This window comes from Oreochromis niloticus, linkage group LG23, assembly GCF_001858045.2.
Source record: "Oreochromis niloticus isolate F11D_XX linkage group LG23, O_niloticus_UMD_NMBU, whole genome shotgun sequence".
In the NCBI taxonomy this organism is placed as follows: Eukaryota; Metazoa; Chordata; class Actinopteri; order Cichliformes; family Cichlidae; genus Oreochromis; species Oreochromis niloticus.
Genome location: NC_031986.2, coordinates 3,897,277 through 3,920,412, shown reverse-complemented (window position 1 = coordinate 3,920,412; position 23,136 = coordinate 3,897,277). Strand labels below are relative to the sequence as shown.

Here is a 23,136-nt window from a genome sequence, read left to right as displayed (position 1 = left end):
GTAAATTCAATTGAACTTAATCCTTGTGTTGTCCTTGGGACATTTTTGTCCCCAAAAGAAATCTTTTGCTATCAAAAATGTGTTTTTTATTCATCAAATGGTCTGAAAATAACAGAAGTTATTCAGTACTATGCTATGCATGATTGGAATAAGTTTTCAGTAATTTGATGTATTTATGGTTTTTTTATTGGATTTTATAACACCTGTTGTCCTCCGGGACAAAAACGTCCCCAAAGTACAAAGTGTTGCAAAGGGCCATATTTTCACCATACTGCTTTCAAACATCTTTGATCTTGAATCACTGATGTGTGGGGTCAAGCAAAGGTCATAACCACAACAATAACAACAACAAAAACAACAACAACAGGCAGCGCAATGAGGAGGCAGGTGCTCTACATTCAAATCAATTTTATTTATACAGCACCAAATCACAACAACAGTCGCATCAAGGTGCTTCATATTGTAAGGTAGACCCTACAATAATACATACACAGAAAGTGTATGTATTATTGCACTGGAGGCTTGTGAGCTAATTTTTTTACCATGTTGTGGAAAGGAATGACCAGTAGAACAATGCATATATTGTCCTCTAGTATAATGAGGAGGAAGAATCAATGTTCAGGAAGATCCAGGATTAGAAGATCAAGAAAATATTGCCAATATTTAGACCACATGCTACCCTTTCTCTGAAAAAGCACATCACCCACCTGCAGAAGTGGAAGAAGGCTATGAAGTGAAGGAATCTGAACTATGTTCAAGTAGGTTCTCAGGCATCCAGGACATGGTAGTCTAAGGAGCTTGGAAAGAAAGCGACTGGGCTTCTTGAAGTTTCTTAAATTTTCAGATTGTGAAACTGTAATAGAAGATGTGTCATAGGACTACACGATGCATGACTCTCTCGTGCATCACAGAGAAAGACAATCTATCACGGTCCAAGCACATATGCCAGGTCCCATACTCCTTCAGTTGCTTTTCTACTCGAGTACTGAAAGCATTATACACCATGCATTCTGCTTGTATTATGCTTTTTAACTTTCACATACCAATGGATGCACTAGAGACCAAGTTGGGGTAACTTGCCCAAGGGCACCTTGGTAAGAATTCCAGACTAGAGCACACAGAGATTGAACCAACAACCATCCAATTAGTAGATGACCTGCTCTACAGCCAACTCAATGACAAACAAGGAGGGACAACGAGAGAGGAAGAAAAATGGATCGAATGCAGCTGTAGGCATATGTGGGTATGTTGATGCTTACTGCCGTGCATCCAGTAAAGTCGCTACGGCCAGTTTATGACATCCTGAGTCTGGTAGGGAACTTTTCATGCTACCATGACTGACACAAGATTAATCATAGAATTGCAAAAATGATATAATTTCATGATAAAGACACAATAGATGATGATGTTGAATTCATGACACAATTATTGAGGTGTACGGAACAAGTGGGTGTTTCTCCTGCTGTGATGTAAGATCCTGGTACTGATGTGACTGTGTATGAGTGCCTAGTCCCCTTCAGAGGACTCTCTCCATTGCAACAGAACATCCCAAGTAAACTGGGGAACTATGAGATAAAAACATGGGCAGTATGTGATGCCAGGTACAGCTGTACATGGAACATGCTAGTGTACGATGGCAAACTATCTGGCCTGCAGTCAGGGCACGCAAGTTGTCCCTAACATTGCAGAAGGTTTCCAAAAGAAAACAATCACCTGTAACAACTTGTTTACTGTATATGACCCTTGCCTGCAACTGCAGAAAAAGAAAGCTGTCCATGGTGGGACCAGTACAGAGGAATAAACAAGCTTCTTCCTGCACTTGTGTCAAATATGGACACACCTTTGTTCTCATGAAAGTTTGCCTTCACTCAGACCCATGCCCTGGTGTCCTACCATTCCAAAATATAGAAAAATGTCATGTAATGAGTTGGAATAAAGATGAATAAAACCTTGAAACACAGAGATCGATGATATTTTATACTTATGGCTTTATAAATAGTCAAACCAGACGGGGTCATTTTTGAGCCCAAAGGACAACAGATGTGATTATTTGCTGCCAGTAAAAAACTAGAAGTAGTTTAAAAACAGCTTCCTAAATTAACTTTGACATGTCTTATATAATTTGTTAAACCAACCAACTCTGGCTGTGAAAGTATAATCACAATAACTGATGATTTAATTTATTTTTTTACCCCAAAACAAAGAAAGATTGTATGGATAACAAGAAGTATGCACTTGGAGTCTTTCTAGATCTAAAAAAAGCATTTGATACTGTTGACCACAAAATTCTAATAATCAAACTGGAAAGATATGGGTTTAGGGGTGTGGTATTGGACTGGATAAAAAGCTATGTGATGAATCGACAGCAATATGTACAAATAAATGAGTTTAAATCTAAATTGATGGATAGTGAATGTGGAGTACCTCAAGGATCAGTATTGGGTCCGAAAATGTTTATTATGTATATAAATGATATTTGTAAGGTATCAAAGATACTAAAGTTTGTAATTTTGCAGATGATACCAATATACTTTGTTCAGGTGTGGAATTTCAACAGGTTTTGGAGGTGATCACACAGGAGTTAAAGATATTAAAGAAGTGGTTTGATAGAAACAAATTGTCCTTAAATTTAAATAAAACAAAATTTATGTTATTCAGAAACTATAAGAAAAACATTAACATTGAAATTTGTGTTGATAATGTATATCTAGAAAGGGTTAATACCATAAAATTTCTTGGTGTGATCATTGATCATAAGGCCTGTTGGAAATCACACATCACTTATGTGAGGGGAAAGTTAGCACGGGGCATTGCTGTCTTGGGGAAATTTCTGGATAGGAAAACATTGTATATGTTATATTGTACTTTATTATTACCATACATGAGTTATTGTGTAGAGGTTTGGGGAAATACATATAAAAATAATATTCAGACTATAATCATAATGCAGAAAAGGGCCATTAGACTAATAAATCAGGAGGGGTATAGGGCTCACACAAACGCACTCTTTATTAAGACGCAAGCTATAAAATTCCAGGATCTGGTGAAGTTTAAAACGGTGCAAATAATATATAAGGCAAGGAAAGGGATGCTCCCAATCGAAATAAGTAAATGGTTCTTAGAAAGAGAAGGGAGGTATAATTTTAGAGGGAAGTGGAATTTAAAATTACGAAGAGTAAGAACAACATTGAAGAGGATGTCTATTTCAATAGCGGGAGTTAAATTCTGGAATGAGTTAAAAGAAGAAATAAAGGTCAGTAGTGATATAAACCAGTTTAAAATAAAACTCAAAAAAGAAATTTTAAATAAGTATAAGAATGAAGAAAATGCAATTAACCCAAGACAGCAGTCAAACTGATGTTTATTTTCTTCTGCAAATTAGCAAATCTAAATATAGTTTTAGTTGAACATGAGAAAATATTTTTTTGTGATGTTATGTTCTAAGTTGAAGGCATTGTATACATTTTTGTTGTTCAAATTTAGATGATGAGGATGTAAACCTGAGGGGGTAGGGCTAAATAAGTATATACTTCTGCCTACTCCTTTTCAAACAACTGCATGAAATGATTTTATGAAATGTTGGAGAATATATATGTTTGAAATAAAAATGAACTGAACTGAACTGAACTGAAAGATTTCGTATAAATAAGGTTTTATCAGACATAAATTTGAAATGGAATAAAGAAATAGTGTCAAAATGTTTGAATTCAGTTTTAATTAAAAGTGGTATCAATCAAACCAGATGGGGACATTTTTTGACCCCTGAGGACAACAGGTGTTATTATGTGCTGCCATTTAAAATTTGTAAATGATTCAAAAAAACAATTTTCACTAAAGTTCAACATACAGCACTCTGTGGTTATTCAGATAGTCAAAAATAATCTAAACATTTGAATATTTTATTGTCTCATTTTATTTTTGCTCAAAAACAGAGTACTTTATGTAAACAAGGTTTGGTGCCCCTAAATTGTAAAATGAAGGGTAAATTTGTGGTAATGTGTTAGTCTTAAGTAAAACTAAGGTGTAACACTGAATTGATTGACGATTTATACTTTAAAAAGCACTCAAATGAAGTGAGGACATTTTTGTCCCCTGAGGTCCACAGGTGTATGGAAATCAGGAGGACATTATGAGGGTTAATCCTTCCATCTTGGCAAGTTTCCCAGTTCAATTCCAATTTTTCAAAAGGAATTCACAACTTGGCTAAGTCATTCACTACTGTCTTGACAGTTGTTCTGAGGTCTTTGGATACATCTCTCATCTTTTTCTTTCCAGAGCCTTTAAAATACTTATTTTCTGTACCGTTCCTGCATACTACACGTACATACATCCATGATAAGTCGTGGTCATCTTCCTGATGTACTCATGGATCTCTGTTGTTTCCTGGATTGCATTTCTGAAACTCACTATTCCTTGGCCTCCTTCCTTCCTTCTGCTTAGCATACAGTCTCAGGGTGTTGTATTTAGGTTGAAACCCTCTGTGCATGGTAAGGAGCTTTCTTATCTTGATGTCAGTGGCTTCTATCTCCTCTTCTGGCAAGTTTATTATCCTAGCACTGTATCTGATGACTGGCAGGGTATAGCTGCTGATTGCCCAGATCTACTTCCTCCCATTCAGCCAACTCCTCAGGACCTGCATGACTCTCTGCAACTATTTAGGTGTTGGAGCTTTTCTAGCTGGCTCTTCTTTGTTCTGGAATGTTACCTTCTGGTAGCGCGATCCCCTCAGTTCTTAGTACCTTTGCATCTCTTTGTTACATTCCAATGTTGACATAACGCTTGATGTCATCTAGAGGCGGTGGCTAATGTTTGCTCCATCCATAGTCTATATGCGTAGCCAGTCTTGTTATTGAAATGCCTGAGGGGGTTTAGGCCTATGCAGAACATACGGGGACAGTCCATCTCCTTGGTAGTATAGGATCATGTAGTTTTTGAGTCTCTACTTTATAATATAAAGCGCCTTTAGGTTGGTCAATCTCGTCTTACAGTCTTGAGTGACTGTATCTAACAGTAGCTGGTATTTCTGACAATTCCTTTCTGTGACCCGCTCATGTATTGAGCCATATGCCTGTTCATCTTAGCCACTATGATACCTGACAGGATCTTCCATGTGGCGCTGAGGCAGGTTATTGGTTGGGACTAGGGATGGGTATCGAAACCCGGTTCTTGTTGAGAACCGGTTCCCACTGTTTCAATTCCTTCGAATTGTTTGCCATTTTTGCAAAAGATTCCCTTATCGATTCCAGTCGCCCCGAATGACGTCACCCCGTTGCAGAGCGTCATTTACCTGGCAGGGCACCTAAGCGGCTCAAACGCTCAAAAGTTTGGTTGTACTTTACGAGAACGGATGACAACAGGGAAACTTGCAATACTTGCAAAGTAGATATTTCATTTAAAGGAGGAAACACTACGAATATGCAAAAGCATTTGCTCACAAAACACGTGATAACCTTAAATGAATGTTGTGTTTTTAATTCCGCTCCGGACTCGTGAATCTCAACCCAGCAGCAGCGGTAACGTTTGCACGTCCTCTCCCGTTAATACGGCAGGTAAATAATCAACTAACAGTGCATATTATGTTAGCGTGATCTGCCTTATTACAAAACCTGCCATTACTGTGCGCTGCATTTAGGTGACCATGATGAGAGAGACAGACAGAGTCTGGCTGGCTCAGATGCTGGCAGTTCTCGCTGCAGTCTACCGTTAGCGTCTCCTTTCAGGCCAGGATAGACGAAGTTTGTGGTCAAAGGCTTGCACCCATTTGCCACAGCAGATGCCCCGATTTTCGGTAAGTGAATGTGTTTAATTGTAGGCAGGGACATTACTGGATATTCTTGTGTAATTGCTACAGAATAATTTATGTTATACTTTGTTATTGCTACAGAAGAATATTTATTTTATTATTTTACATTTACAATTTTTTTTCCTGGGGACCCTGTGACACCCCATTGAAGAGCCGTAGGCTGTGGATCTCTTAAGATCTCACTGTTGGGTTTGTAAGGCCATGTTACTCCTAAATTTCTATCTTGTTCAAAGAGAAGATATAAAACAAAGTTCTAAGCTAATCGACCTTAGTGTTCTCCTTTTTTAAAAAGAATCGATAAAGAATCGAATCGTTAAACAGAATCGAAAATGGAATCGGAATCGTGAAAATCTTATCAATACCCATCCCTAGTTGGGACCAAACACTTCTGGGAATCTGGGTATCAGGACTGTCTGAACTTTGGTTAGCCATTCCGTGTGCATGTCATCCATTAGTAGCTATAGTGCTGTCAGCTTGTTTAGCTAGTAACTGTGAATCATGTCAGAGCCTGGTGTTGTCCAACTCTTCATGCGTGAGACTCTTTCTTGGATTTATTCCACTGTGATGCTTACTAGGGGAGGTTAGGGGAGGTAGCCAATGAGCATTTTCTTATGTGTTGCATCCTTCTACCATATGCTCTTCCCGTATTGCTCTGTCTTCACCCTTGGTGGGCTGTTCATTTATTGTTTGCCTGCTATTGAGAGTAAACCTCAGATTGTTCAGTGGAGAACAGCCAATTTATTCTCCTGGCTTCTATGTCTCTGGCACGCCTGAAGTTTTAGAGATACTCTGAACCAGTCACATCACAATTTGGTCATTTAAATCGTTACACTTACCCACTTTTTCAAAATTCTTTCCGAAGAGATAATCATGGTTCATCACTTATTCATAATATTATGCCTGATCTGTGCATTTGTGATAATGAGCAAGTTGAACAGGTATAGATAAAATGTAGACAATAAGTATATATGATAAGCATTTATCCAACCTGTTCTAGACAGGTGAAGAACCCTCACATGCATAGACACATTAGGGTTTCTCAACATATTAGTGATCTTATCTGTGATCCTACCTTAGACAACCATACCTGTTCATTGGTGAAGTGCTGCCATTTCAGGAGAGTCTCCTGAAGCAGAATCCAGCGTTCTTCTGTCCATCTACAAATCGCTGCCCAGCGGTCACCAAGCACCTGCACAAATGAAATAAACACAGATACCCATATAGATCCCACTCAGTGCCCTAGAGCGTGATATGTGTATCCTCAAGCTTTTGAGTCCTTAGAGTTTGAGTAACTTAGCTATTCCTTAGGATTACCCTCTTCTGGACAGAGACCTCTGATGTTACACCTGGAATCTGCTGAAGCCACTCTTCCGGTCTGGGGTTATGGCTCCTAGCGCTCCTATTACCACTGGGACCACCTTGGGGTGGATTACCTTCCACTTCTGCAACAGTTGTTCATTTAGCCAATAGCTACTTCTGTATGTTTTCATGCTCCTCCTTTCTGATGTTGCTGTCCACTGGGACTGACACATGTATCACAAATGCAGTTTTCTGCTCTTTGTCAACCACCATTATGTGAGGTTGGTTTGCCAGCACCTCAATTTAAGGTCTTCATGCCTTTTATATAATGCAGCCTACCTTTATCGATCACCTCTCAAATTTTTTTTTTGTGAAGGAAGTTTTTAATGCATCCTTTTATATAAGTGTCCTAATTTTCTTTGGTTCACAGCAGCCTTTACCTCTGATTCAAGTTGTAGTTTGACACTGTTGTGCTCATCTCATCCATAAATAAAATATGTTATAACTCCAACGCCAGATTCGATTTTCTCTTCATCAGTAATCCTTCTTGCTTTTACCAACTCTCATGGATGTGCCCACAGTCAGTGTGGTCTGTTTCTACCATCAGATTTTTGTCCAAATCATAGAAAACTGACTCTCGTTATTGCCAGGAGATGAATTTTCCGTTCTCTTTTTTCTTTTTCAAATGATGAAAAAAAAGTTTCATGGTTGTCTCCAAATTATAGATGGCATAACATTTTAACACATTACCCTTGAAGGGCTTGACTCAATTTTGGGGCTAACCTTAGGTGGCCACTCAAACTGCAGTTTCTAGCACTCATGTTTCCCTCATTTTTTTCTAGAGTATTAGGAATTCTACTTTAATTATTGCAGATTTTGTGAGTTCACAGTGGGAACAAACAAGTACACATCAAAGGCTAAGAGAAGTATAGAGAATTAATCAGAAAGACAAAGAACTGGAGTTTGTGTGACGATAACATAAAGTAAATTAATTTAGCAAAAAGTTAAGATAAACACACATACAGCATGAATGTCTTACTGACAGGGCTAACTACTGCACAACTCCAAAGACAAAACAATCTCAGTGTATTTTCCATTAGAAACAAATAGCCCACGTTTTGCTGGGTGGGAAATGGAGAGAAAGAAACCGAGAACGCAAAAAACATTTAGAAAGAAAATGAGCCCGTCAATAAAATTTCTTGCTACTCTGTGTGATCAGCAAAAATATGTGCAGTGTGAGCAACGGTGTTTGTGTGCGTGTGTCTATGTGTGTGCGCGTGTGTGTGTGTGTGTACTTGCCTGAAGTTTGCTCTCCAAGGCAGCAGTGGCGCTATCTCCACTGTTCTCATCTACCACCACCACCATGTGGGTCAGAGAGTTCACCCTCACCTGCTGAAGTTCCAGGTCCTCCTGCAGGAGCTTTAGCACACATTGGCACCCATCAGTATAAAGAATTCCCCAAAATGCTGGGTGAAGCTAACATGATCCCTCTAGTTTTCTATCTTCGTGGGAGTTTATTGAAACCACTTGGTCTAGGTGCTATGCTTTGGTGGTAAGGTTTAGTGGGCTCAGGATCACTGCAGGATTTTTTTTTTTTTTGGTTTTTCTGGTCACCCCTTGGCTTCAGTGATCTCCAGCTTCCACCAGGCCATTTTGCAGCCAGATGTGAAGTGGCAGGGATAAAAGTTAGTGCCTCCAAGTCTGAGGCCATGATTCGAATGTTCTGCTATGAAAGTTCTGCTATGGATTTACTGGTGTCCTCATAAGCTACAAGGGGTGGAAATGAGAGGCTTCAACATACCAAATTAAGTTACGGGAATGTATGAAAAACACACTCTTACTGCTGTATAATTCACACAGAAGATTATTCCTCATAGACTTCAAAAGAGTGGTTAATGTGTACACACAGGTCATTCCAGCTCTGGAATAACTTTATTATGGAGAAAACTTTTATATTTCTTTACCTTATGAATGACCAAAATTAGGCCATGTGTTTCAGGAGCAAAAATCTAACTTTTAGTAGATATGGCAACAACTCTGTCTTGTTGACCTACAAAATGCCTTTTTGTGAGTTTTATGGTTCCAGTGCTGGTATTGCAGTAATGTAGTGGGGTAATTTAATTTAGCAAGATGAATGCAAATGTTTTCAATGTTCATGCGTTGATGCTGAGGTCCCCTGTTCTAGCAAACAGTTAACACGATATTTTCCTATTATACTTATGCCGAACATTACATTATATTTACCAGATATCAGTTTTGTTCTCAGTTTATTTATAGTGATGTAATTAAGAAGTTAGGTAGAGGGGGGAAAAAGGGCCACAAAACAACAACAAAGGAGCTGGGTAGGAACAGACTGATGGGTAAACAGATGGACAGAAGTTCACACATCATGAGGAAAGATGCAACAAAGAAGCAAGGGAGATGCAGATAATATGTACATAGGAGGAGATTAGAGCAGAGTGGACACACCTGCCACAGCACAGCTGAACAGAATCTGACAGACAAGACACAGGAAGCACAACTGAACATGACCCACATGAGACAGAGGACTATCAAAATAAAACAGTATGTAATGCACACGTTGAGAGCCAGATAAGACACGTGAACTTGACATATGGACCGGACACAAACAGACATGCACACACGACTGACTGGGAAGACAAAAGGATGACACACAGATAATTACCGGGAGCAGGACTAAAGATGTATTCACTAGACCAGACAGGGAAAACAAATAATCACAGAGACAGGACATAGAGAGACCAAACAGACACAAGGGCATGACCAGGTAGACAAAAAGAGAATGTGCATGGGTCTATATCCCTAATACATTCAGGGAGGTCTCCCTAAACATGCCGACATACTTTAAAGATGATTGTGTAATCAGCAAGTTTTGGTTTTGATTATCTACAGAGTTTTATTTTAAACTAAGAACTGTAGACACTGGATTGGAGCCACCCTTTTTTAAAAAAAATTCTTTTTGAAATCAAAACCTTAATGGCAAGAGTGTAAGGAATGTATTAATCAGTTTAATTGCGAATGACAACATGTCTAACTGACTAGTGTACTAGTATTATTAATCTCCAGTATTAATCTCACCATATGATAAAGTATTAGTTTAGAGGCTAACAGCAGCTGGACGAAGTATGTTTTCTTTGATTCGTCTTCACGCTAAAGTAGCTTGTTGTGTAACATTATAAGGAAAAAAGGAATGGTAACAACATGGCTGGATTAGTGAAGCCATGTTTCAAAAACAAGGATCAGGCTAGTATATGCCCACCTTGTGTTCTTCTACTCGGCGCTTGATGTCCTCCAGGTCAGGTCCCAGTGCCTGAGCCCCCATCTTCTTAATACGTGCTTCTGTCACATCCAACCAGTCTGTGAGTTGCTGCAGCTGCTCATGCTGCAGGTCCATCAGAACTTCATGGAGTCTGAGAGTGACATGCAATTCAGTAATGTCTTATTTTGAAACCACAACAGTCTGGTATTTACATAGCTATTTTCTAGTCTTACTTGTTATCAAGTGTTCATCTATCTCACTTCCACACAGCCACTTTCAAATCATCAGTTAAGCTAACGTACATGTCTTTGGACTAAGGAGGTGTGGAGTGGTGGCAGTGTTAACCTGACAGTGCTAAACTAACACTGCTGTACCATGCCACCGTGCTATCCACAGAGACAGAAGGGTTTAAACCCCAGGCACTAGCGATTAGAGCTGATTTACTTGACTGACACTTAGTATCTTGTCTTAGTGGTATGGTGTTAGTGGGATGACATTAGTTGTTAGATGTGTTATTAAAACATTTTTAAAACAGGATATGCTTTAGGAAAGTGAAAAATCTCCTGAAATAAGTGGTAAAGCACTCTTTTTGAGAACTGTATTAGGTCAAATTACATACACTTATCATAGGCATGAATGTCATGGAAATTTATGTTTGGAGGCGTAAAGGTGAGGCTTTCCACTAGGGTTAGTTTGCTGCAAGAGTTTAGTGGTACATTGCCGAGAGTGGATGGAACAAGGACTTTCTCCAACTTCACCCAAAATCAAATGGACTTATTATTATGTAGCTCTTTTCTACTCAGTACTCAAAGCCCTTTGTACAACATGCTTCATTCAGCCATTCATACAAGTACTTTCTTCTATCAAAGAGCTTTCTATCTAACATGCACACTTCAATGGATGTATATGAGAGCAACGTCTTGATGCATTCTCAAAGTAAATCTCCAAAAGTTGAATCTGTTCATCTGGACGTAGCGTTTTGTGGGAGAAACGTTTCGTCACTCATCCAAGTGACTTCTTCAGTCTCAGCTGACTGCAGGTTTCCCCAAACCTTATAAACAGGACATTTGCATAATGACTGAAACCAGCCCACTGAAGGAACAATGGGCTGTGAGGTCAGTTCCTTAATCATAATTATGCAAATTCCCATGACCATTGATCAACAATCACTGACCAAAACCCACTGATCAAAGAACACTGATCAATGGCCATGAGTACCATTCACAGAGAGTTGGGGAATGGCTGCAATCGCAGCATTGTAAGATGGCGAAAGATGTACCCTTAGGCCCCCTCCTCGATTCAGAGATGGTCTTTCCCTTTTCACGTAAATGGCCTCCTTGACTCCGCGCTCAAACCAGCGTTTGAGCACCAGGAAGAACGCTGGTTTGAGCGCGGAGTCAAGGAGGCCATTTACGTGAAAAGGGAAAGACCATCTCTGAATCGAGGAGGGGGCCTAAGGGTACATCTTTCGCCATCTTACAATGCTGTGATTGCAGCCATTCCCCAACTCAAAATGAATGGTACTCATGGCCATTGATCAGTGTTCTTTGATCAGTGGGTTTTGGTCAGTGATTGTTGATCAATGGTCATGGGAATTTGCATAATTATGATTAAGGAACTGACCTCACAGCCCATTGTTCCTTCAGTGGGCTGGTTTCAGTCATTATGCAAATGTACTGTTTATAAGGTTTGGGGAAACCTGCAGTCAGCTGAGACTGAAGAAGTCACTTGGATGAGTGACGAAACGTTTCTCCCACAAAACGCTACGTCCAGATGAACAGATTCAACTTTTGGAGATATATGAGAGCAACTTGTGCTTAGTATCTTGCTTAAGGATATTTGGCAAGCAGACTGGAAGAGCCAGGAATCGAACCACCAACCTTCCAATTAGTAGGTGACCTGCTCTACTTCAAGAGCTAGACAGTTGAAAATGTAACATTACTGGGTGTTCCAACAGGACGATGATCCCAAATACACATGAGAATTGGTTTTGAAAAGGAAAATTAAGCTTCTGGAATGTCCTTCTCAAAGCCCTGACCTCAACCCTATTGAAAAAAATTGTGGACTATGCTTAAAAGCCTGATCACAGCCAAGAAACCAACCAGTTTAAATTAAATCTATTTTAAAGAAGTGTCCACAAATATACAGACACAATTATGCCAGAAGCCTCTTGATGACAATCATTAAGTGCACCTTGCTAAGGGATCTTTGACCAAATATTAGTGGCAGTCTATGCATATATTTGAACCTGCATATCTAATTTTAACCCTGTGTGGATTAGATAAAATAAAGATAAATAAAGAAAGCTTGTGCACCCAACTCTTGGTTTTTTAAAGCGATAAAATATGTACGCATTACAATCATTCCACCCTGGAAAACACAGCTAAACAAAATCAAAAAAATTACACTGGGGATTGACATTCGTGTCCATGATGAGTGTATGTAAAGTTCTGATCACAACTGTATATCACGCCTTATAATACTGGTGGTGCAGAAAAGGTTTTTACAGTCTTCGAGCCGCTTTCAGCAAAGATGCAAGATTTTGAGAAGTGAATAGAATTTCATAAAGTCACAATCAATGTTAAAATGTAAAAAATGTTAAAGTGTATTGGTGATTATCAAAGCTTTCACTGATGTGATCTCTGATAATCACCAATGCAAACAAGAAACCTTTTTAGACTCATTAAAAAAATAGTGTCAGTGGGAGACTATTCATTGTGTTGCTTTAACTATCAGATTTATGAGGTCTCAGTTGATATGTTTAACCAGAATAGCTTCCTAAACCCATCATGCTCATATGCAACATATCTTTTAGCCTTTATGATACCATTGCACTTAAAATAAAAATAAGGAGTGATTAATTGATATGGCTGATACTTATGCCTTGTGTGATTAATTCGCAGTTGATACTTGGCAGCAATACCAAAAACTGTGTCCTTGACAGAAGTACAGCTTGATAGAAAATGACTTAAAGATATATCTTCTAAGAAAATACTTTCAAAATATCACATGACCCAGGCTTCTGTCAAAACAAGATCAATAAGATAGATGTGAGTTTTAATATTGTTATTGTTAATTGTACTGATGCTTGTTTAATTCATTCCATTTTAATGTATGTACCTGCTCTGTCGCTCCATGCTAGCGACTCTTAGGTGCTCCCACCGGGAGTTGAGAAGGTTCATTTGCTCTCTCACTTCAGAATCCTCCTCTTCACTCAGGTTTCCTTCCCCCAGCAGGGCAGCACCGGCCCGGAGGACTCGTCCTACACTGCTCTGGTGTGTTGTCAGCTCCACCATATACCCCTATTATTAAAGAAACAGATGGAAGAATTGCACATGCATATTCACAGTAATTCAACTATTTTTTGCCTAAGTAACCCTACAAAGGTGAGGGGGTACCTCATATTACTATGGCAACTATTTCACTTAAGCACCTCAGAAAATGTAGTTTTACCTACTGCTTCATCTATTTTTATTGAACAGTTAACTGCAACGTGATCCTTCCAGGATATCAGAAGGCAAAATGGTCAGAGTAAATCTAATTCTGAGTGCATCAAAGTCCTAGAAGCTGCCATTCACTATAGTTAATGCATCACTTACAGTTAAAGCTAAAAACAGCTGCCCATTGCTAACAGCCACTACAGGAGACCAGCTATTTCCATACCAGATATAAAATGCTTACAAACAACAGATTTTTAAAAAAAAATTACATACATAAAGCTTTATTACAGTAAGATATCCATATCTCACAGATTTAACTGATTTAACTGAAACCTGAAATGTAAGTGCAACAGTTTATTCTGACTGTCACTTAAACCCCTTTCATATTTCTGCTTTTTTATCACATTTCACAATCAAAATACGACGTTGATACTGTAGATTTTTAAAGTCCCCCTTCACATCTTAAATTGTGAAACTGTAAAATTATTTTTTTAGCTATTGGATATTCTATGGATTGATGACATTGGAAATATAGTTGTTTTCAATCTTGGATTGACCACTTTAAAGCATACCCAGCCAAAAGGCTGAAACCCAAACATTAAATTGAATAAAGTACATTTATAAAGACATTTAATTTAAAAACCACAATCCAGCAGGATTTCACTAGTCCAGCTCCTACCTCATGTGTGTGAAACTGCTCCTTAACCTCCTCCACATGGTTTGAGATAGGAGCCTGGCCCTGGAGACCATCTTCAGCTGAGAGAAGCCATGTCAAGACCTTAAAAGTTAAATTTAATTAACATAACAATAGCTTACTTAAAGAATAAGTGACATTCTTTTTTTTCTTGTTTATCTTTCATTTTCTCCTTCTAGGGGTTGCTATATCAGATCATCTGTTTCCATCTCACACAGTTGCTAACATCTGCTTCCATCACACCAACCCTCTGCATTTACTCTTTCACTACATCCATGAACTTTCTCTCTGGTCTTCCTCTTTTCCTCCTGCCTGAAAACCCCATTTTTAAACATCATTTGTCCGATCTATCTATCTGTACTATTAGGTTGAAATCAGAACTCTGTACATGCCAGTAAAGTTCTTCCACACTCACTGGCCCATGTCTTTATGGACCTTGCTTTGTGCACTGGTGAGCAGTCATGTTGGAACAGGAAATCCTTGCCACAAAGTTGAGAGCATGAAACTGTTCAAAATGTCTTGGTATGCTGAAGCATTAAGTTCCTTTCATCGAAAATAAGGGGCCGAGCCTGAGTCCATCATCTCCCACCAAACTTAGCACGATGCAGTTAGACAAGTACCGTTCTCGTGGCAACCACCAAACCTTATCTGTCTCATGTGTTGGATTGCAATACAGAGAAGCAGGATTTGTCACTCCAGAAAACACGTTTACACTGTCCAGTGGCAGCGTGCTTTATACTACTCCATCTGACGCTTTGCATTGGGCTTGGTGATATAAGGCTTGGATACAGCTCTGTAAAGATCTCTATGCACTATTCTTTAGCTAATCTGAAAGCCACATGAAGTATGGAGATCTGTAGCAATCAACTCTGCAGAAAGTTGGCGACCTCTCTGGACTTTGTACCTCAGCATCCACTGGAAAATTTAGTAGAGAACAGGTGGTGCAATGAAATTCACTGATTTCCTGAAAGCGACTCATTCTTTCACAAATGTTTGTAGAGACAGTCTGCATTTAAAATGCACTACCCGGCGACAATGTGCCATCGAAGAAACCACATATTTCTTATACAAGGATCACTGGGAGTTGTCACATGCAGGAAGGTGGTGACTCACACACAGACACACACACGCACGCACACACAATATTTGCTAATAAGTGGTAAAGCACTCTTTTTGAGAACTGTATTAGGTCAAATTACATACACTTATCATAGGCATGAATGTCATGGAAATTTATGTTTGGAGGCGTAAAGGTGAGGCTTTCCACTAGGGTTAGTTTGCTGCAAGAGTTTAGTGGTACATTGCAGAGAGTGGATGGAACAAGGACTTTCTCCAACTTCACCCAAAATCAAATGGACTTATTATTATGTAGCTCTTTTCTATTCAGTACTCAAAGCTGTTACGGGTCGATCATCCTGTTTGCTACTTCTCTAAGAAGTTTCATGCACATCAGCGCCATTACAGCACGATCGAGAAGGGTGCTCTTGCCCCGTTATTGGCTTTACAGCACTTTGAGGTGTATGTTGGATCGACAGTGTTACCAGTACAGGTGTTCACGGATCATAATCCACTGGTGTTCCTGTCTCAGATGCGTAATTCCAACCTGCGATTGATGCGCTGGTCACTGCTGCTGCAAGACTTTAACCTACAGCTCCACTACAAGAAAGGTCAGGATAATGTGCTGGCCGACGCTTTGTCTAGAGCCCTGGAGTTTTCCCATTGAATTGAACATGTGGTAGGATGTTAATTCTTGGGGGTGTGGGGGTGTTACGGCTGTCGCCGTGGGTTGAGATTATGACATGCAAATGTGACTGTGCAGGTGCGCCTCTGGGAGTGGTGGATCCTGAGGACGGTCCGCCAGGATTGGATGCTGCCCTGGAGGCGAAGTATAAGGCGGCACGATTGAAGACGGAAGCCATCCATCCTCGGTTTTACCCCAACCGGCAGGGGCTGCGACATGCCCTCACTAGCCTCACTAGCTGCGACAGCTGAACTACCTCCAGATCAACGCCAGTAAAACCAAGGAGCTGGTGGTAGACTTCCGCAGGCACAAACATCCTCCACTGCAACCACTGAATATCCAAGGTATGGACATCGAGGCTGTGGACAGCTACAGGTACCTTGGTGTTCATCTGAACAACAAACTGGACTGGACTCATAACTCAGACGCCCTCTACAGGAAAGGGCAGAGCAGGCTGTACCTGCTTCGGAGACTCAGGTCGTTTGGAGTGGAGGGCCCACTCCTGAAGACCTTCTATGACTCTGTGGTGGCCTCAGCCATCTTTTATGGTGTGGTCTGCTGGGGGGGCAGCATCTCTGCTGGGGACAGGAAGAGACTGAACAGGCTGATCCGAAGGGCCAGCTCTGTTCTAGGATGCCCTCTGGACCCAGTGGAGGTGGTGAGTGACAGGAGAATGGTGGCTAAGCTGTCATCCCTGTTGGACAACATCTCCCACCCCATGCATGAGACTGTGACAGCACTGAGCAGCTCCTTCAGTGGGAGACTGCGGCACCCACGGTGTGGGACGGAGAGATTTCGCAGGTCTTTCCTCCCCACTGCTGTCAGACTCTACAATAAAGACTTTTGCAGCTGATCAAACACACAAACCCACACATGTGCAATAAGACTGCTATACGTGCAATTCTTCTTCTGACGAAGTTGTGTTTTTGTATTTTCCTACTCAGTTGTATATAGTATTTGTATTTCTATTTTATTCTATTGTATATATTATTCTATTCTATTTTATTCTATTGTATATAGTATTTTATTTTATTTTATTGTATTTTATTGCATTCCAGTGTTTTCTAATTTCTGCTACATAACTTTGCACTTTTGCTGTAACAAAACAAATTTCCCACCTGTGGGACTAATAAAGGCCATCTTATCTTATCTTATCTTATGTGGTTTTGCTGGTCCAGGAGGAAGTAGGTGTGGACCGCCTTTTCTGTTGGGCACAGTTTTCTCATGTTTAGTTAGTTAGGGAGGTAAGTGACTGTTGTTTTGTTATGTTATTTTGGGGCTAGGTAAGTACGCGCTCCCGTGAGTTAGTTTCCCTTTTTGTTTGTTATTTTGGCCTGGGTCCACCCCGAAGCCTGGGTGACTCCTGTGATCTCTTGTCTTTGGTGTGTTTGTAAATAAAACTGTTTAATGCGTAAGTTATGGTGTGATGTGCTGCTTGGGGTGGAGCAGGGGATGGATCACTCTTCTGTGTTGCGATCGGGTTTCCTAGACCGGCCGTAACAAAGCCCTTTGTACAACATGCTTCATTCATCCATTCATACAAGTACTTTCTTCTATCAAAGAGCTTTCTATCTAACATGCACACTTGAATGGATGTATTTGAGAGCAACTTGTGCTTAGTATCTTGCTTAAGGATATTTGGCAAGCAGACTGGAAGAGCCAGGAATCGAACCACCAACCTTCCAATTAGTAGGTGACCTGCTCTACTTCAAGAGCTAGACAGTTGAAAATGTAACATTACTGGGTGTTCCAACAGGACGATGATCCCAAATACACATGAGAATTGGTTTTGAAAAGGAAAATTAAGCTTCTGGAATGTCCTTCTCAAAGGCGACAATGTGCCATCGAAGAAACCACACATTTCTTATACAAGGATCACTGGGAGTTGTCACATGCAGGAAGGTGGTGACTCACACACAGACACACACACACGCACACGCACGCACACACAATATTTGCTTCTGTACATTAAATGTTTTATAAAGTAGATATGAGTCCTTTATCATCACCATATGGTCTTACCTCCTCCAGTGCAGCCTGGTAGCTTTCCAGGCTGGTGGTGCATGCAGGCAGAGGACTGAGACGCTGCTGCAGCTCCTCTTGGCTGGGATCCAGGAACTAAACAAGGCAGCAACAGGTTAGAGATAACAGGCAGAGACAGAGTCAGATGGTGGAGATGACGTGTGGAGAAACAGAAGAATGGAGGGCACCAGGGTTAAGAAGTCGAAGGGAGAAGAGGACAGACAGAGATGATAAAACAAGCAGTATGTCAAAAATCAGGAGGGGTGAGCAGGGAGGGATAGGGATGAGTAGAAAATATTAAAGGCAACATGTGAAAGAAATGTGGGAAACAGAGGCGATAAAGAGAGATAAGGAGAAGCCTCTGAGTGTCAGATATTAATGATGATGATGATGATGATGATGACAAGCAGTTTTAAACTTTCTCCAAACTTAACTCGTTCTCTTTCTCTCTGGGTCTCTCTCACACTTTCACTTGTCCTCTCTCTCCCCTTATCTCTCTTTGTGCGCTCACTTCTGATCTAGACACTAATAACTTCTCTCTTTTTATCTAATCTCAGTGCTGTCTGTGAAGGTTCTCAGTCATCCAGGTCATCATAGTCAAAGGAGTTTGCAAAGAAAAGCGTCTGGACTTCTTTAAGTTGCTTGAAGACGTTTCACCTCTCATCCGAGAAGCTTCTTCAGTTCTAAGGTCAAATGGCCGAGAGTCCCAGATTTAAACCCAGTGGGAGTATCCCCCCAAAGAGGGACAAAGGACCCCCTGGTGATCCTCTAATCACATGAGCCAAGGTGTGGAAGCGGGTGTGGGACCTAATCAGCCAGGGTTTCGGGTGAGCTCATTGTGAAACCTGGCCCCACCTTGTCATGTGAATTCCTGAGGTCAGATGGCCCAGGATGTGAGTGGGCGTTAAGGCGTCTGGGGAGGGAACTCAAAACTGAATTATAGATGGCAGACAGTTGGTGTCGTAAACCACCGCCTCTGTTCAAAGATGGTCGCTCACAGTGGACATAGATGGCCTCTTTCACTCCTCTTTCAAACCATCTGTCCGTCTTCAAGCAACTTAAAGAAGTCCAGACGCTTTTCTTTGCAAACTCCTTTGACTAATCTCAGTGCTGTTTCTCTCACTTCATTCTTCTCTCTGGTAATAAGGTCCTAAAAAGATACATAAGATCATTCAGTGGAGCTGATAGCTGCCAACTACAGTCAATGCTGCTGTCTCTTAATGTCTATTTTGTTCAGATCTGTGTGATGGTAGACACATAAATGTTTATCCTATCTAATATAAACAAATAAAAGGGGTGTAGGGTAAAAGTGTAAGGGTATACTATGGAAGAGGAGTTCTGAGAAAAAAAGTCAGAGTTCTGAAATCTGGGAAAGAAAAAAAAAAAAGATGGGCCCACTTTTTTTTCTAGTGGCCCTAATCCTCTTCCGTAGTAAACCCCTACACAATCTCGTTTCTGAGTTTTTGATTTTCTATTATTAACTAATTGATAAATTTCATATATTGGTTGATCCTACCTGTAATAGTTATACACTGTTTGCCCTAGTTTTATTCCTTTTTTAAAAAAAATTATCGTTGCTTTAGCTGTGTTCTGTAACATACTTTGGAACTATGTTTAGAAACTGCTTCATATTTTAAGTTTTACATTTATTATTAGTCCATTCCTAAAAACAACAAAAGGTGGTGAAAAATAGAAAAAAGATCAAATACTCAAGAGAACACAGTTGGGTTAAAGAGTGAAGTGTCAAAATCAGTGTGAAATGTGGATGTAGCTTTGTTTTTCTTTTTCTCAAGATGCAAAAACGTCAGTAGAAAAATTGCATTTTCTATTGTTTATAAAATTATAGTTGTTGATAGCTTGAACAGCCTCCTGATGTCACCTCACAATAAACATGCTTGTAGGATCACCTACTAGATGTAAAGCTCATGTGACAATTGATTTATTTTCACACAAGATCAAAAGAATAGGAAGAGGATGCTTTAGACATCTATTTCTGTATTCAGTCATGGGTTTGATACGGTTTAGCTGACTCTGTCTAATGTTACTTTCAAAAAAGCAGTCAGCAAAGTCTCTGGATTGTTGTAACAACCAAAGATAGATACGAAACTCTATACAACAACAAACCAGCCTTTTTTATTTTTATACTTGTACACCAAAAAACATGACTTCATTCTACTTGTGCACTTATGGGCCTTTAGTTCTTACACTACAGCACTTGATTTCTACCAAGAAGAGGAGCAGCACGTGCTCATTTAATCAAATAGCTCCCCTTGACTTTCCAAATATTATTGAATAGAAGAGTTTAAGTAGGTATATCAGCATGACATATCTACTTACCTGCAAGTTAAGCAGACGTGTCAAGAATACTGCATATCTGCAAGTATTGTTGAGCCATTGAATTAAATGATTTATGAGAAAATTGCAATACATATAGCTTAACTCCATCCACATGGGTTTGACTTGACACTCAGATGATTTTTTTTAAACCAAGTACAAGTTTGTTCTAATAAAAGCTTCAAGAGTGCTGAAAGATCAAATAAGTAATTTGTCCTTGTGTTTAGTCTGTGCTCTGTTGTGAAAACAACTATCCATCGTCCTGACCAACGCCAGATCCCTCACAAACAAAACGGAGGAGCTTCAATCAGAGATTTACTACAACCGTCCGGGAGTGTTGTCTACTGATTGTAACGGAATCCTGGCTCCATCCAAAAATCAGAGGAGGTACCAAACCGGTCCTACAGGTAGGGCTCTGTGCTGCCCATTTATTGCAGGCTCTTCTATCTACCTCACAACCTAACATTAGCCACAGTTACCATTGCCATTTACAGCTACAGTTACCATTGTTTACACCATCACACCCCTACCCTATGCTAACGTTATCTTAGCACTGAAGTGCCTCCAACTTATTATCAGTAAACAGCAGAGAGAGCACCCAGAGGTCATCTATATTGTTGCTGGGAACTTTAATAAGGCATGTTTGAAACTGAAGTGTCTTACCGGGGGGGATAGGACACTGGCCCATGTGTACATTAACACTGAGCAGGCCTACAAAGCAACACACCTCCCCCACCCAGGACAATCTGACCACCTCTCTCTGCTTCTCGTCCACCCCCTGTCCCTCAGGCTGAGGGACAGTTCTCTGTCCAGCACTGCCAGAGCCAACCTGAGGAGGGGCATCAAACAAGCTAAGGAGGCCTACAGGAGGTGGATAGAAGGCCTCCTCACCTACAACAACCCCCACCAGGTGTCCAAAAAGGCCATTCCTCCAACCCCCAACAGCAGCATCAAAGTAGCAGAGCTCAACACTTTGTTTGCTCAGTTTGAGACCACCCCTGCCTTATACGATGGAGATGAGAGACAGCGTACAGGGCAGAGGTAGAGAATTTGTCCTGTTGGTGCTCAGAAAATAACCTGAAGCTGAACATCCTTAAAACAAAAGAACTCATAACTGACTTCAGGAGGCACAGACAGGTCCGCTCCCCTCTGATTATAAATGGAGAGCGGGTGGAATCTGTCTCCACCTTCAGTTTTCTGGGCACCCAACACCTCTGCTGATCTCACCTGGACCCACAGCAGCAACACCCAGGTAAAGAACGCCCAGCAGCGACTGCACATCCTCCATGTCCTGAGGAAAAATAACCTGAACTAGAATGGGCCATCACAGGTGACCCCTTGCACCCCACCACCCATTTGACCCACTGCCCTGTGGTCAGCACCTCAGGTGAATCAGGTTCCACACCTCCAGACTCTCAAACAGCTCCTTCTTCTTCTTGGCCATTCGCACTGTTAACAAACTATCCACCAGACCCCTGCTCACCCACCTCACCAATCTAAGCCATGGTCTGAGTAACCCCCATCACTCTGGCCACCCACACATGGACTCTATTCAAACCTAATCCTTTTTCTTTGCACTACTTCTAAGAACTTTACAACTTGTTCTCTATTGTGCGCCTTTCTCGTTTTGTATATATTCCTCTTGACTGCCAACATTTTCAAAGTTAAGTAAAGTCAACCGCTGTTCATCTACAGCACGCTGACAAAGAACTGCAAGCTGTATCACTACTGATTCAAAGTGAAGACACAAACACACAGTTAGTATAGCTTATGACTTGATTTATAAATGAATGAAATTAACACTGATTGGAAAAGTCAATGCATTTCAAATCATGATTTGCATTAAAAACTTGATGATGTAAACACACTGCAAAACTGTACACTTCAAGTCCTATAATTTCACATTTTTCTTTGGGTTAAAATTTCAAAAGTAAAATTCACATGTTTAATGCATTTTTAAAAAATCACAAAAACAAACAGCATTTTTAAGAAAGGGACACATTCTGGGGAGCAGACAGAACAAAAACCACACATGCAGAGACAGATGGGGAACTGGCATCAAGTGTTAGTGTGAGACACGGACCTGGTCAGTAAAACGCCTCCTCTTTTGCTCGGGCGACTGGACATAGGCAGCCTGGGTGTAGGCATAGCTTTTATAGCGAGGCTGAGGGCAGGGGCTCTGCACTCGCCCCTGAGCCACATTCACTGTAATCTGAGAGAGGACAGACAGAAAGGAAAAGACAGAGGCAAGAGAGGAAGAGAGAAGGAGGCAAAAGAATGCAAAAAGGAAAGCGAAAGATCCAAAAGCTAAATTAAATAATTGCTTTACCAAGTTAGTGAAAATGGGCAGCCCTGAAAGAAGTATTCACATTCAGCCACTATTGAATGTTATTAGCACGTTAAATAGCTATTAACGGTTGTCATTACTACTATAATTATGCTTCAGACTGGGCAAAATGTCCCACAGGCGAGCTCTATAAAGTAACCAAGATTACATAAGGTAACTCTTGCTTGTCATTTGAA

General features: G+C 40.5%; 2 protein-coding genes across 6 annotated transcripts in view; one reads left to right on the top strand and one right to left on the bottom strand.

The window, feature by feature from the left end:
- LOC109197015 (ATP-dependent DNA helicase PIF1) overlaps window positions 1-23,136 on the top strand; it is a 933,009-nt gene that overhangs the window by 157,986 nt on the left and 751,887 nt on the right. The window lies entirely within an intron of this gene.
- Window positions 1-23,136, bottom strand: part of LOC100694991 (dystrophin) — a 178,659-nt gene that overhangs the window by 130,855 nt on the left and 24,668 nt on the right. For 3 of the 4 annotated variants that reach the window (XM_025902685.1, XM_019351894.2, XM_025902687.1), the window contains exons 4-10: window positions 22,697-22,825; window positions 18,280-18,375; window positions 14,502-14,600; window positions 13,503-13,684; window positions 10,383-10,533; window positions 8,402-8,521; window positions 6,891-6,992 (exon numbers count right to left, since the gene is read on the bottom strand). In XM_025902685.1, coding sequence (XP_025758470.1) covers window positions 6,891-6,992; window positions 8,402-8,521; window positions 10,383-10,533; window positions 13,503-13,684; window positions 14,502-14,600; window positions 18,280-18,375; window positions 22,697-22,825 — 879 coding nt within the window. The remainder of the gene's footprint in view (window positions 1-6,890; window positions 6,993-8,401; window positions 8,522-10,382; window positions 10,534-13,502; window positions 13,685-14,501; window positions 14,601-18,279; window positions 18,376-22,696; window positions 22,826-23,136) is intronic. The other variant, XM_025902686.1, reaches the window with a different exon arrangement.